We start from the raw sequence: 16,256 nt of genomic DNA, 5'->3' as shown, positions 1-16,256 counted from the left end.
TACCTTTGGTTAGGGCACTGACTACGTCCAGGTCTGGACATCCATCCATAACCACAGCTAACCTCTTTAATAGGCTGATTGGCCACTGCTGTTCACCTTTGTCATTTTTGTCACTGGATTCCCGTGGTGGCACCAGCTGTATGAACTTGGCCTAAGTATATAAAGGTATATACCAGTAGAAACTTTTACTTTTAGGCTGGGTTCACACTAACATGTAGCGGCTCACAGCAGAAACCCGGTGCGTCTCCATTCACCGTTTCAGATCCGATTTTAGCCGGAGCCGCTGCGAAGATGTGTGAACCGGCTCCATAGAGAGCTGGTCACAATCTCCTGGTATGCAAACCCAGCCTTAGGCTTTATGCACACAAGACATTTGCCAATCTCTCCTAGATACATTTTCTCCTAACAGCCACATTTTGGCAGGGAAAAAACACATCAAGCTTTGGACATTAGATCATTTATTTTGGTAATTAAAATGAATTAATGTTCAAGCGCTTGACGCACCTAGTGCTGACATGCATTTAGACATGTTTACACATGATAAGCATTTTTCTGCCAAAACCACTGCTGCTCGTGGATGCACTGGCAGTGGGTTGTTTTTTTATTTTTTATTTTATTTTTTTCTGCCTTCACTGTAAATGCTTCTTAACTCCTGTGTGTGCATGAATACATGGGCATTAGAAGTAGGGAAAAAAAATCGGCATAGGTGAAATATGGATGAAGCTGTTGCTGATTTCTTCTTCTAAATATGCTAGTTGCCTGGTTGTTATGCTGACCATATGGTTTGTTGTTTAAGTCTTGCAGATACAGACTTATGGTTTTTCTTATTTATTTATTTTTCTGATCTGCATCCTTGATCAGTCATTTAAATTGTTCTGAAGATAGTGAGTCAGCTTAATAGCAAGGTAACTACAATTTTGCAGGAAAGCAATAGAAGCGCCTGTATTTCCCTTATGGCAGCTTTCATTTTAAATAGCTGTAGATTGATTACACTTTTCATATTTTTGTGTGAATTGGCCCTTTAGTCCCTCCTTTTATTGCATTACCTTATATTATTATGTTTGTCACATGTGTATATCTGTCGTTTTTTTGTATTTTTACTCAATGTCAAGCTTTTAGCTTCTTTTTTCATATTAACTATTGTTTATAAATCATATCTGCAAACCAATGATTTTATTTATATATATTTTTTTCCCCCCCAAAGGTAATTCATGGCTGGGGACGTGGAAGGGTATACTTCTTCAATCCATGATAGCAGTGTCTCTGCTGGCTTCAGGGCACTATATGAAGAAGGCTTATTGGTCGATGTCACACTAGTGATAGAAGATCACCATTTCCAAGCCCACAAAGCTCTACTGGCCACACAGAGTGACTACTTCCGCATCATGTTCACCGCAGATATGAGAGAACGTGACCAGGACAAAATCTACCTAAAGGGATTGACGGCTACAGGCTTCAGTCACGTCATTCAGTTTATGTACTATGGGACCATTGACCTCAGTATGGCTACCGTCCATGAAATTCTGCAGGCCGCTATGTATGTGCAGCTGACAGAAGTAGTGAAATTTTGCTGTTCTTTCCTCATGGCAAAAATTTGCCTGGACAACTGTGCAGAGATCATGAGGCTTTTAGATGATTTCAGTGTGGATGTAGAAGGCGTGCGGGAAAAACTCGATGCCTTTCTGCTGGAAAACTTTGTTCCCCTTATGGCTAGACCTGACTTTCTCTCTTACCTTAGCTTTGAAAAGCTCAAGAGCTACTTGGACAATGACCGTCTGAGCCGGTTTCCTGAGATTGAGCTCTATGAAGCTGTTCAGGCCTGGTTACGACATGATAGGAGACGTTGGAGGCACACAGATAGCATCATTCAGAACATCAGGTTTTGTTTGATGACCCCATCCCATGTCTGTGAGAAGGTTGGTGAGTTTGAAACCCCTAGACAGGACTCATAAATTAGCTAGGGCATCGGAAATGGCTACACTTTTTTTAGATTGCAAACCAAAGATATGGAAGAAGTGAATAGAAGGTGTAGAGAACCACCACTTTTTATCCTGGATACATTTGTGACAATTTTATCATCCTTTTTATTTTGTTACATTTTCAGTATTTCAAAATAAACCATTACAGATCTCAAACTATTGCACTTTTTGAGGATTAATGGGGCCTGTAACAAATCTTTTTATTTTGTGTTTTATTTTCACATATTGAATGGTGTGGTTTTTCTTTAGTTTTTGAAAGGACTGCTCGGTGGTTAACCACCTCAGCCCCTGGCCAATTCTGACACTCCTCACATACGCTATATGTAAAAATCTTTTTTTTTTTTTTCCCTTGCTAGAAAATTACTTGGAACTCCCAAACAACATTATACTTTGCTTTATTAAAAAAATAAAATAGAGGCCCTAGAGCAGGGATCTGCAATTAGCGGACCTCCAGCTGTTGCAAAACTACAAGTCCCATCAATGCCTCTGCCTCTGGGTGTCATGCTTGTGGCTGTCAGAGTCTTGCTATGCCTCATGGGATTTGTAGTTCTGCAACAGCTGGAGGTCCGCTAATTGCATATCGCTGCCCTAGAGAATAAAATGCTGGGTGTTGCAATTTTTTTACATCATGTATTATTTGCACAGCTTTTTTTTTTTTTTTTTTATTTTTTTTTTTTTTCAAACACCGATTTCTTGGAAAAAATAAGGTGAATCTTAGTGCACAAAAAAGCAATATAATACCCAGTTTTTTGGTACAATATAGAAGATGTTACAGCAAGTAAATAGATACCAAATACATCACACCTTAAAATTGCGCATGCTCGTGTAATGGCAACAAACTACGGTACATTAAATTATCCACAGGTAACGATATAAAAGCTTTTACAGGATACCACTTTAGATTTACACAGGAGGTCTGGTGGTAGAATTATTGCTCTTGCTGTAACGTTTGCAGTAATACTTCTTATGTGTGGTGCGATCTCAGTTTACGTGTGCTTTTGTTTTTTACACTGTCTCTTATTTAATCAATTGTATTGCTATCACAAGGGATGAACATCCCTTCTGATAGCATGGGCAGTGACATCTACTTCTTACTGAGACCTGGGATCTATTAGACCCCATAACTCTCCTCTGCCTTTAAAAAGCATCAGTTCAAGCTAATATCTGTTTCACAGGTCGGTAACAGCCTTTTTACATTACACCGAAACCGGAAGTGACCAAACACTTCTCACTTCCAGTTTCTTAAGATCCTATAAATGATCGGGGATGTTCCAGTCCTCAGTCATCTCTATGGTCAGCCAGCGGAACGGTAGAGCCTGGGAATGTAGCGAGTAGGTGGCTGAATAAGAAATTCAGTGGCTAATTAGCCACCAAGATTGCTTTTGCATTAAAGCCCATTGCCAGGTGAAAAAAATAAAGTAGAGTTGATACCCATAGCTGCAAACATCATCCCGGTTCAGCCCCTTTAACCTGGCAACATACGGGTATGTCACAGAGGCTGAAGTGATTCATCGCACACCTAAATACTGAGATGTTATACTTAGTCTTAGGATAATTTAGCTTTTTGGTAAAACTCCTTACAAATAGAACAGAAAAGTGATTTGAATGTGCATAGGTAATTTTATACTCTATATCAGGGATCTGCAATTAGCGGACCTCCAGCTGTTGTAAAACTACAAGTCCCATCATGCCTCTGCCTCTGGGTGTCATGCTTGTGGCTGTCAGTCTTGCTATGCCTCATGGGACTTGTAGTTCTGCAACAGCTGGAGGTCCGCTAATTGCATATCCCTGCTCTATATAATACATTAAAAGAGTCCACTCATTCTAAAATGATTCACTTTAGAGTAGGAATGGCAAAGAGTATTTCCATGCATTTTCCCTGTTGCCCTGTTTACATCTGGGCTAGAACTTCAGGGGTACCATCTACTTGCCTCCACATGACAACATTAGTGTCTGGTTATTTGGCCATTTTAGCAACTCTGTTTTGCGAGAAGGCAGGTACAAGAGCGCTTTGATGGCTTTCATACTTGGAGTAAGTTGAGGTGGAATATCTGCCCCTTTACCCTCCTGACCCTAAGGAGAAGCTGTTGCTTTGTCTTGGACGCAGTTGAGGGTCACATTAAAGTGGAGTTTTACCCATAACAGTTTGATAACAATTTAATGTTCTTTAACAAAAGACCATACATTCCACATTATTAATTATGCTACCAACATGATGTACTGTTAATTGCCTCCAGCACTGCTCCCTTTTTTTTTTTTTTTTTTTTTTTTTATTGCTGGAGGTTGTCTTTTTGTTGAAGCCCTGAGCAGTCACTTCCTTACTGAATACTCTTCCCCCTTGGTTTCAAAAAACAATGTCACTTTCTGCAATTAAAGTGTATGCTTTTCCAGCCTTGATTATGTCTTGCCTCAACTAGAGGTGAAGGCTGATAGCAGCTTTACAGTGCTGAAATTCAGTCTGCCAATGAGGGAGAAAGTGATATTCTCACACATCTCTTTAAGGTCAACTATTTTATATCTCCCTGGAAGCAGCGTTTATCCTGTTGTCTCTCCTGCTTTTCTTTTCTCCCCCTCTAATCTGTGTTCCAGCTGCATAGTCTGCGTCGTTCCTGTTTCTTTCCTCCCCTTCAGTAACCTTAAATCTCAATGCTGTCAGCTGATTGGTCACCAGTGGCTCTGTCTTTAGCCTCAGTGCCAAGAATAGAGACCAACTGAGCATGTGCAGAGCAGGGTGAGACAGTGAATTACTGAATTATAAATGGTGTAGATACTATACCTATACCTGCAAAAGGGGCCAGCCTAAAGTAATATCTCAGGACTTAAAGTGGTTGTAAAGGTAAAAGTTTTTTAGCATTTTAAAATGGTTGTAAAGTCTCCTGTTTTTAAAAACAAAACAAAAAAATGTTATACTTGCCTACTGTGTGTAGTGGGTTTGCACAGAGCAGCCCAGATCCTCCTCTTCTCAGGTCCCTCTTTGCTGCTCCTGCCCCTCTCTCCTGTCGAGTGCTCCCACAGCAAGCGGCTTACTATGGGGGCACCTGAGCCGAGCTGCAGCTCTGTGTGCGCATTCAGACATGGAGCTGCGGTTTGGCCCAGTCCCCTTTCTCTCCTGATTGGCTTCCCCTGCTGTCAGTCAGTTAGCCAATGGTGCCGCTGCTCTGTTTCAGCCAAACAGGAGGGAGAGTGCCAGCAGTTGAGGGACTCGTGGACTTTGTTGGATAGAGATGGGGCTCAGGTAAGTATGGGGGGCTGCTGCACACAGAAGGCTTTTGCTCTTCATGCATAGCATGCATTAAGATTGAAAAAAATAAAAACCTGTCTTTACAACCCCTTTTTAATGCATTCTCTGTTTTAAGGTAAAAAGCCTTTCCAATAATAGCTCCTTCCCCTAAGTATTTATTTGAGCTCAATTTAGTGCTGTCCTGTCTGCAGCAGTTCTTCTCCCCCCCCCCCCCCTCAAGGTTTAAATGAGAGCAGCGGGACTCACTGGCTCCTGCTGCTGACAGTTAAGACCTTAGAGCAAGAGGCAGGGCCAAGCTGCACTGAATGCGTGTCTGAATAGACACCTACAGCCCGGGTCAAAATCAAGCCTGTATGAGTTCCCCCTATAGCAAGTGGCTTGCCGTGAGGTTATTTGGAAGGGAAGAGGAGCCCAGAGTGCTGGCAGGGGACCCCAGAGGAGGAGTTTTGGGGCCACGCTGTGCAAAACCAAAAATTACAATTTAATTTAATTTTCCGACTAAAGTTCCAATTTAAGCGTAGGTTAACCCCGCCAAAACTTGCTTCCTGTATATTTTCCTATATGGTGCCTTCAAAATTTTGCTATTAGTTTTAAAACACCCCATCTTTCCCTGAAAGTGTACAGGCAAAGCAGACCTAAATTGCTTACTGATCTAAAAATGTAAACCTTTTAAGTCAGTTGTTACAGGAAGAGCAGATGTCTTTGATGTGTAGACTGTGACTGCATGTCCTCACCTCCTCTGTGGTGTACAAGGCACAAGATAAAAAGGTATGCAGTGAGGCAATACCTGGGTTTTTGGGTACAGACTGGAGTTGGGGCCGGTTCACACCAGAATCGCACAGGAAATGCTCCACATTCCTCTGCAATTCAACCATATGCAATTTTTAGCCCATTCATTTTATTAAATTGTACTGGATCACAACAATAGTGCAAGCAGTAATTTTAAAAATACACTGCAACCAGAGTGCATGGTACTGCAGTACTATGCACTCCGGTGCAGGCAAACGCACAAACCCAACTTTGAACTTTGACCACGTGTTCTTTGGCTCCTTGAAATTGTTGTATGGCCAAAGCTTTTTTTGGTCCTACTACGGTTTCTGGGTCATTGAAATGAACTTTATTTTGCTTGCCTGTGACTCCAGGTGAGTTTATAGCAGGCTAAAGCCTGCTGTCAGCTATTGCTAGTTTAGTCGACTAAAATATTTTCGTTGAATAAATCAATACAATTTTTTTTTTTTTTTTTTTTTATGCAACTAAAACGTTTAGTCAAAAAAAAAAATAAAATTGTTTGGCAGTTCTAAAGAAATAATGCATTAAAATGTAACTAAATCCGTATGATTTCAGTCGACTAAAATGGCGTTTTAGTCAAACTATTACTAAAACGAAATTTGATGTCAAAATTAACACTACTGTCAGCTGACATCACAGAGCCCCTTCAGGCTCTGGAAAGATTCCAATCATCTTGTCAGGATCCACCCGGCTGTCTAATTGACAGCTGGCTCTGGCTCTCAGCGTGCGACCAAGGGCCTAAGCCAGCTGTGCTCACCCCTTCTTTAACCTGTTGCTCCAGTAAGCGCTCAAGGGACAGAGCAGAGAGCAGTGACTGATAGTTGCTGCTCTCTGCTCTGAAAAGACAGCAGTGAGTAATCAGCGGTTGTGTAATCACTCAGCTCTTCGGCTTAGAGCGGACATGGCACAGCTACAGCATCAGACCAGTGTTGCAGTATAGATGTATGTACATTTTTTTTTAAAATGCCCCAAACCTTTTTCTTGCTTCCAATGGACATGAGACTATGTAGAAATATCTTGACATAAACACATACTAGTTTCAGGCAAGTGTACGTGTGTGTGTAATATATATATTATAATTTTCAATAAGACATTCCTTGTGTAAGCCTCATCTCAAGGGTAGAACAAATAGCCAATAAAATCCAATATGGTCAAATTCTTTCCCTTTTTATATCGAATGTCCAGGGGAACTGTTTCTACACGGGTTGCAGGGTACACATCGACACATAATGTAGTCCTTTCCTATTCAAAACGTAACTGAGTAAAAAATCTTATGTTGCCCTGTACTTGGATCTATTTCATTTGTAGGTTACATATTGTCTCCTTGTTAAATTGCTAGAATGGTAATGGCTTTAAAACTATGGTAGACATTGGATCCTTTGTATATCAGATTATAGATTTTGTTTTTCCTTCTGTGTTTTGGTAAGGTTGCATTCACACCGCCGCGTTTTTTAAAAACATTTTTTATATATATTTTTTTTATTTTTCGGGGGGGTTGCTGCGATTTTTGTACAGATCAAAAGGTCACCAATGTAAAAAGCAGAAAAACGCCTAATCTGCCCAAAAGCTAATGTACTTTTATTGAGTTTCAGGCGTATGTATTCAGGCTAAAAAATGCTCAGATGTGAACAGGGGCCATTTAAATGAATGGGATTTTGCTTGTTGGGTGTTTTTTGGGCGTTTTCTTCTGGTGTTTTATGAGCTGAAAACGTTACCAAAGAAGACAACAAGGCTGCATTCACACCTGAGAATGCAGCCTTGTCTTCTTTGGTAACATAGTTTTTACTAGACTGGGACTCCTTCAGAAACCTTTTTAGATGTTCATATTTTTTTTTTTTTAAATGGAGGATGAAGGTTAAGCTCGACCATAGACGAAGAGTATTGTTATTTTTTTTTCTTTCCTGCAAAAATTGCTCTATTTCCCCCTTTAACATTGTCAGTGTTAATGGAGGAATCCCTCCCTCAGAGCCATTGTTTTATCCCAGTGGGGAGGTACATGGTGATAATCGCAAGTAAAATCCGACAGCCTGGTTGTGCCCAACAGGATTGAACAATCAACTTGGTACATTCAGCCTGCCCATACATAAATATTGTCTGGTTCCTGCTGAGATTCAAGCTGTCTATGGCCAGTTTAAGGTACCCCGTCCTGCTTTATTGCTGTCTGTGGACCCTTTAGATTTTTCTTTCTATTTTACTGTCCCTTTTGAAGGTGGTTGTGTGGGTGTGTGTGGTCGTTTTTTTTTTTTTTTTTTTTTAACCAAGACAGGAAGAGAGGGAAAAGTTTTCCAAAAGGGCGTAATAAAAAAAAACGTGATTATGCTCATTCCCCACTGTCCATTAACAAAGTAAAATGTTACATTACACTTTACGAAGAATCTATTTTATTGTGTCAGCCGGTCTTTCTGGTTTGTAAAGTAAAGGCTAAGATGGTCCTGGACAAATTCAGTAGTCCAGTATACCTAGTGAAAAAAAAAAAATCCTGATACTATATAGAATTAACTTACTGTATGTATTGGCATATAACACGCACCCCAAGTTTAGGAGGGAAGTTTTAAAGCGGGAGTCCACCGGGACTCCGCGTTTTTTTTTTTTTTTTTTTTTTTTTTTTTTTTAAAGCCAGCAGCTACAAATACTGCAGCTGCTGACTTTTAAAATAGTGACACTTACCTGTCCAGCGCGCCCGCGATGTCGGCACCCGAAGCCGATCTCTAGATCGACGCTCGAGTGCTGCCGCCGCCATCTTGGGTATGGGAATCAGGAAATGGAGCCTTTCGGCTTCATTTCCCGGTTCCCCACTGCGCATGCGCGAGCCGCGCTGCGCAATGAGGACTGTCCCCGCTGCATCTGGGATCTGTGTGTTTCCCAGCAGGCAGCGGGGCACTTGTGGGAAGGGGCGGGCACTTGCGGAAAGGGGCGTAAGTTACGCCCCTTTCCGCAGAGAGCTATCCCGGAAGTGGGTGCAGTTACCTGGATTATCCAGGTAACTGCACCCCCCTCCCCCCTGAAAGGTGCTGATTGTGGCACCGGAGGGGGGGAGGGTTCCGATGAGCGGAAGGTCCACTTTAGGGTGGACCTCCGCTTTAAGGAAAAAAATTACATTTAAATGGCCATCAATGCAGCCTTGTCAGTGTCATTTGCAGTCTTGCATTGTAGCCTTGTCAGTGTCGTTGCAAGCTTGCTGTTTAAAAATGGCACCACCGAGATACAGAGCGGATGTCCTGTGTATCTCAGCGGCTCTCGGCAGCTTTCGGCTTTCGGTAAGCCGCCGAGAACGACCGAGTGTGGCCGAAAGCTGCCGAGAGGCTCACAATTGGCAGGGGATCGGCGTATAACACGCACCCATGATTTTCCCATGATTTTAAGGGGAAAAAGGTGTTTGTTATACGCCGATAAATACGGTATGTCTTGGTTTGTCAAAGCAAATAATATATAGAACTTCATTCTTCACACATAACTGAAATGCCAAATTGAGTGCTTCAAACCGTTTTATTAAGTTTCTCTAGATTTCATTGTTCAGAAACTGTGAGCAGAAGTAGATGCAAGTCTTAAGTCTAGTACACATGGATCAGATGTCGGACGGCATTAGCCGTTTCGATAGAAATCGGCAGACATTCAGCCCATGTGTATGGCAGTTGGTCCGACTGAAGCCGGCCATTCGCCTGGCTTCCATCGAAGGCCCATGATGGGAAAATGTTTGCCAACAGAAGTGTTGGGGTGGGGACCCTCCTGTCGGAACACAATAGAACAGTAGTGGAGATTACTGTACTAACATTGAATCGTTTAGTACACCGGCTCTGACCTGTGCTTAAGCCTCGTACACACGATGAGAATATTGGATTTTTTTCTTTGCATGCTAGCCTCATGTGAAAGATGAATAGGTTACTCAACTTATGAAAATTCTCGTAGAACAGAATACAACTTTGGCCGTGATGTAATGTATTCTTTCGATTCTGAGCATGCGTGGTCTTGCTCTTCTGTTTTTTTTTTTTATTTATTTTGGAAGAAAACTGTATTGATTAAATGAAAATTGGTATCCTACATGAAAAATGTTCATGTTTGTCCCTTTGGATAATTTTGGATGAACTGTTGTGGTCGTCTCTCGAAAGCTGTATAACAATCATATTATTGTACCATTTTATGATCATGTGAACTAGGCTTGAGCTTGCTTAGGAATGCATACTGATAGACAGACCTGTTAAACAGGAAACATGATACAAAGTAATAGTTTGATACAAAAATACACAACTAAAATTGAACCTGTGAAAAAAAAGCATTATATAACATTAAAGAACAATAGAAAAATAATGCATACATCTCTGACTATTGCATTTATCATTACTGAGCAGATGGGCACATGTGTTTTTGTCTTTTGGATATCCACGAATAGTCAAACTCCCTAATTTATAGCCAAACAGGTTTTCGTCCATTGAGCATTCATCTATATACCTTCCTGGCTTATCTCAAACAGTAGCAATTGGACATAATTTCTGAACAATTTTTGTCCAATTGCTATTACTCCCAACATTTTTTGTCTAGTTTGTTTATAGATGCTCTTAGTCCAGAAGCTGGGTATATCACCCTTGGTAATTTGGAGAGACTTTAGTACTAGTACTTTCTATTGCCTTGTTTCTAAAATGGTTACCAATATGAAGTTAGTTTTACCTTTGCAGAACTGAAATGTAAGTCTTTAGTATTGTTTGGACTTCGTGATAGAATTAATTGTGCACATCAGCTTTTATATTGTTTTTTTTCTTTTACAGGTAAAAACTTCTGAGTTTTACAGATATTCACGTCAGCTAAGGCAGGAAGTGGAGTTGGCACTAAATTACTTTCACAATGTAAGCGAGCAACCTTTAATGGATATGAAATCCAATCATATTCGTTCTGCAAAACCTCAAACGGCAGTATTCAGAGGCATGATTGGACACAGCATGGTCAACAGCAAAATTCTTCTGCTGCACAAACCACGAGTGTGGTGGGAACTTGAAGGTCCTCTGGTACCTCTTCGACCCGACTGCCTTGCTATTGTTAACAACTTTGTCTTTTTGCTTGGAGGAGAGGAACTGGGTCCAGATGGAGAATTTCATGCTTCATCCAAAGTGTTTAGGTATGACCCAAGGCAAAACAGCTGGGTCCGGATGGCTGATATGTCTGTACCTCGGTCGGAGTTTGCAGTGGGTGTTATAGGGCGATATATTTATGCAGTTGCTGGTAGGACGCGTGATGAAACCTTTTACTCAACAGAACGTTATGATATAGTAGATAACAAATGGGAATTTGTGGACCCTTATCCAGTAAACAAGTATGGCCATGAAGGTACAGTTCTTAACAATAAGCTGTTCATCACTGGTGGAATTACATCCTCTTCAACATCTAAGCAAGTCTGTGTTTTTGACCCCAGTAAAGAGGGCACAGTGGAACAAAGAACCAGAAGAACACAAGTACACACCAACTGCTGGGAAAACAAATGCAAAATGAACTATGCCAGATGTTTTCACAAAATGATCTCTTACAATGGAAAACTCTATGTATTTGGGGGTGTTTGTGTCATACTAAGGGCTTCTTTTGAATCACAGGGATGTCCTTCTACTGAGGTGTATGATCCAGAAACAGACCAGTGGACCATTCTAGCATCTATGCCTATTGGAAGGAGTGGTCATGGTGTAGCTGTACTCGACAAACAAATAATGGTACTCGGTGGGCTATGTTACAATGGCCATTATAGTGACTCTATCTTAACATTTGATCCGGAAGAGAACAAATGGAAAGAAGATGAGTATCCCAGAATGCCTTGCAAATTGGATGGCCTACAAGTATGCAGTCTACATTTTCCAGAATATGTTTTAGAGCACGTGAAGCGTTGCACTTGAACAGCAGCTAAATAAAAAACGCACATTTTTTTCCCCCTTCCCTTAGTCCTAAGAGTTCACACTTTTATCTGCTGTTTTAGTGTATAATGGTATTTGTTAAAGGTGAAGCAGGGAGCAATCAGAAAATGCCTAAAACTATCAATGGGTCTGGTTTGAGTCATGCCAACTTGGTATGTCAGTGTGATGAATTGTTGTGAGCAAGATTTTATATATAATAATAATAATAATTATTATTTTTTTTTTTACTTTTTTTTTTTTTTATTATTATTTATTTTGTAAAATGTCCTAATTGCATATCTGTGGTGTTTTTTTTTTTTTTTTCCTCTCCATTATTTCAACACTTTCCAGTGACATGGAAAAGTAACATTATCTGTTCAAGAAAGGCTTATTCTGAAATATATCTGAAAACTTGGAATATGCAATGTTAAATATTGTCCATGCTAGTTCTGGGGAGGTGAAGTGGATAACTTTCCATGAGCAATATACTATCAGTTCTCGAATGAAAATGCATGCATGTTTTTTTTGTTTTTTTTATGCTAGCTTCCTGGACAGAGGAGCAAGCAAAGCTTCCATGTTCTGACCATAGAGCACTGCATAAAGGGTATAGGAGGAAATAAGTGACTGATCTTCTGCTAACGTTGCTCAGCAAATCTGTCTTGAACAGTATACACGACTCAGGCTTCCTGCTACCTCCTATTGTTCCTTATTGCTGCCAAAACCTTAGTTGTTTCAGTCTGTAAGGATTAAGTCAGGTATTTCAACCCCACCAGAACGGGTAAACCAAACACATGGCAGTTAGATAAGTTTGACTTGGGCATAGCACAAGAACCTTGTTTGCTATGACCTTGTAGAAAGCCTCAGAATTTTACTAATTTCCTAATAAGCCTTTTAGAGCATATTACAAACATTAAAGAAGTATTCCAGTGTAAAAGTTGTTTTAATAGTTTACATTTACAAAGTTCTTTATACCTTTTTAGATATAACCTAATAGAAGTTTTGACTTGATAAACTATGGGTGCTGCTTATATGCAAACTGATCTTCTAAATCACACAAGTAGAATCATTTGTGTCTGTCTTTTCCCATTGGCGATGGCTAGGTGTCGCCCTGTGTCTTTTCCTGCTACTACTGTTGACAGCTATGTCATACTGAGGGTGTGTGGCCACATATAGTTCCTAATATGTGTGTTTCTATTGTAAGGGCTCGTTCACACCATACGTGCTTGAAAACTGATGGGAAGACCACTCAGAATTCACTTGCGGAGACCTCCGTTTACATCAGTTTTTATGCATGTTTCAGTGGGTTTTCACACGTGTCAGTTATGTGCCGTGTTCACACCACAGTGTTGTCACGTCCCACGTTTTGTTTTTTCTGTAAGAAAGCTGCATACACAGTGCAGATTCCTGCACAGGAAGAAAATCCACACGTGATACCAGTGTTGTGGCACAGGGCACATAGGGAACAATTGTTTTTTTTATTTTTTTGTGCTCTTGCACAATGCATGCAGAAAAACTCATATCTCTGCACATGGTGTAAATGAGGCCTAAGTCTTTCTACATGTCTTTGACTGTCAGAGGCCTTTTACCCTGAGAAGGGCTTGTGTGTTATTTTTTTTTTTTTTTATTTATTTATTTTTGTTTTTTTGTTGTTTTTTTTTTTGCGGACACTGCCCTAGTGTTCTGTTATGTGGTCAATTGCATCTAGCCATTGTTTACTACCATTCTCCATATTAGAAAATGAATTTCTCACCTTCATCTAAAATTGAAGCCTTGCACCAGAATCCTTCATTGTTGTTAAAAAAAACAAAAACAAAAAAAAACTGCCTACTTTCTGCCAAAAGCTGCTTTAATGTTCTCTCGAGTCAATGGAGTTGTTTTACTAAAAAAGATGGGCAGTTCACTTTATAAGTTAAGTTGTATTTTGCAGGGGAGTCTTCCGCAGAGCTTGGTGCATGTGGTGAAATTGTACTTTGCAACGAATACCCAACCGTGGAGGAAATGTGTGTTTTTTTTTTTTTGTTTTTTTTCCCCCCCTCCTCTTCAGTTTCACTTCATTCACTAATCTCTGGGGAAAAATCCATTTTAAAATAAAATTTCTCTTGCAAACTGAACAGTCTATTTACTTTTAGTACCTTGTCCCCTGTATGTGCATACTGCTGACTGATCTGTATTTTTGTGCACTTGCAGTGAGTGATTTCAAAGATTATACTTACTGTGATTGCCAGTACAGTACCCAAAACTATGTTTACCTTGTGCCTAATGCACCTGACTGGAAACTGTAACGTTCACATTTCAACATTTTTCTTGCAAAAGTATATCTTTCAATTTAGATAGACCAATATCTGCTATAAATAATAAAAAAAAAAAATCTGTCTTATTGGGGAATTTCCTTCTTGTCTTTTAGACTTAACAGATTCTGCCCAGATTCATCGATCATCATCATTATTTATTTATTTTTTCAATAGAGGTAGATTGGGCAGGAGGCAGCTGACAGGGCCATCTGCTGAGAGAATTTTGCCTTGGTCCTCAAGAAATTCATAGTGTAAGGCCAAGTTTAGACAGGTGTCACAGGAGCAAATGTTCACCTTCCAAGATCTCCCCTCTATTCCTGTTCTGGTGGCAACTCAGAATTTTCGCTTTACCCTCACTGTAATTCCCAGTGACATAGGTGTCATAGAGAATCTCCCCAACAGAGATGGCAATACAAACCTGACTGTGCTAACTCCGGTGAGTACTCTAAAAATAAAGTTTTGCCTTTAGTATATACTGCATTCACAATAGATATTGCCATTAAATTGACCCAATTTGTGCTTGCACCTACAGGGACAATATTAATTTAAAGAGAAAAAAAACTATAAAAAACACTAACACTAATAGAAATACTATACTTTAAATAAAAAAACAAGCAATTTTAAAAGGTTTATATGTTTTAGTAAAGTATACCGGAAGTCAAGGTTATAATAGATTAGTGTTTCCATGTATGATCATCATGGTAGGGCCCCAATCTTTCCAACTATCTGCCATGTGAGGCCGAGGCATTGGTTGGCTCTCTACTTGAGCAGCCTTGTGCCCAGCCTCATGTAGAAGCTTGCCTCCATCACAGCCGAAATGGCAGGAAACTATTGCTTTAAACTACCATACACAACATATTTTCCCCCATTGAGCATGAAATGTAAGTACCCGATAAGTTTTGTGCCCACAAAAATAGCTTTAGTTATTGCCATCTGTTTTTAGTTAAATGTCTAAAAATGCATTGGATGTCTTTAAAATATATGATATAATTTCAGAATCTGTGTATAATTAATATGCTTTATAACGTAGTTTGAGCTTTTAAGGTAATCCGCGTTTGGTCTGGATCAGGGATCTCCAAACTACGGCCCTCCAGCTGTTGTTGAACTACACATCCCATGAGGCATTGTAAAACTGACAGTTAGCCTAGGTTCACACTGACAGTTCAGCTGAATTCGCACCGTTTCATACCTGCATGTCAGTCTGACTTCGGGGGGGGGGGGGGGCGATTTCAGAGACATCTGTGCAGGTTCCTGCACAGATGTCTATTGAAATTACACCCGAAGTTACCAAAAGTAGTACAGAAATTACTTTTGGGAATCTGTGCGGCGCTGAACCAATTCGGATGGTGCTATTGCCGGCAATAGCCTCTGATTTTGCCTCAATGAGAACCTAGGCTTACAGACTAGGCATGATGGGATTTGTAGTTCCTGAACAACTGGAGGGCCATAGTTTGGGGACCCCTGATCTTGATCAGTGACTCGCTCAGTAGTGAAGCAAGGGATAAGTTTGACCGTCCTAGAGCTGCATATCTAAAGGAATTGTGTACTTGGAGAAATACAGAGCTTGCCATGTGTGATTGCACTAAAAATTATTTTTGCATGGCTATCTCTGGCCTCTAAAGGTTCTCAGATGCTGACCTGGAATAAGTATGCAACTAGAGAAGTAACAAGAAAATCAGAACTGCATATTGTTCTTTGGCTGTGAGCCTGTGGCCAGAAAACCTATTTCTAAAAAGCTCAACGGTGGCAGCCTGCCCCATTTTATCAGTACGGAATCACTTCCATATTACTATGCTGACAGGGTTGCGAGGAAAACCCTGGTAATGTCAGCATGTCTGGGTCTAAGTTTTCTGCTTCGTGGATACAATGTGCAAGTCTCAGGAGTCAGGTAGACCTTGTTTAACAGTACACACCTAAGGAATGTGAAACTTTTCAAATGTTTTCAGTGGAAGAACTGTTTTACCAACTCTTTAATGCAGAACTCCAAGCAACATAACAAGATCTAAAAAAGGTCCATTAAAAGATGAAATAAAAACAGCTTTTGCCGCACCTTCAGTCCAGAGATCCTTCCCCCACAGTCCTTTTTTTT

At 40.3% G+C, this 16,256-nt stretch overlaps 2 protein-coding genes across 2 annotated transcripts in view; both read left to right on the top strand.

Annotated features, from left to right (window-relative positions):
- APOO (apolipoprotein O) overlaps window positions 1-16,256 on the top strand; it is a 236,529-nt gene that overhangs the window by 17,194 nt on the left and 203,079 nt on the right. The gene's annotated exons all lie outside the window — the stretch shown is intronic.
- On the top strand, window positions 1,202-13,987 carry LOC143982193 (kelch-like protein 15). The gene is made up of 2 exons (XM_077480697.1): window positions 1,202-1,916; window positions 10,770-13,987. The coding sequence occupies exons 1-2, from the start codon at window positions 1,212-1,214 to the stop codon at window positions 11,877-11,879; spliced, it is 1,815 nt and encodes a 604-aa protein (XP_077336823.1). The 5' UTR covers window positions 1,202-1,211; the 3' UTR covers window positions 11,880-13,987.

The sequence above is a fragment of the Lithobates pipiens genome, unplaced genomic scaffold (assembly GCF_037356315.1).
Source record: "Lithobates pipiens isolate NorthernLeopardFrog02 unplaced genomic scaffold, aLitPip1_a1.2 Scaffold_16, whole genome shotgun sequence".
Classification (NCBI taxonomy): Eukaryota; Metazoa; Chordata; class Amphibia; order Anura; family Ranidae; genus Lithobates; species Lithobates pipiens.
Note: the sequence above shows the minus strand (reverse complement) of the source record. Positions and strands in the feature narration are given on the sequence as shown.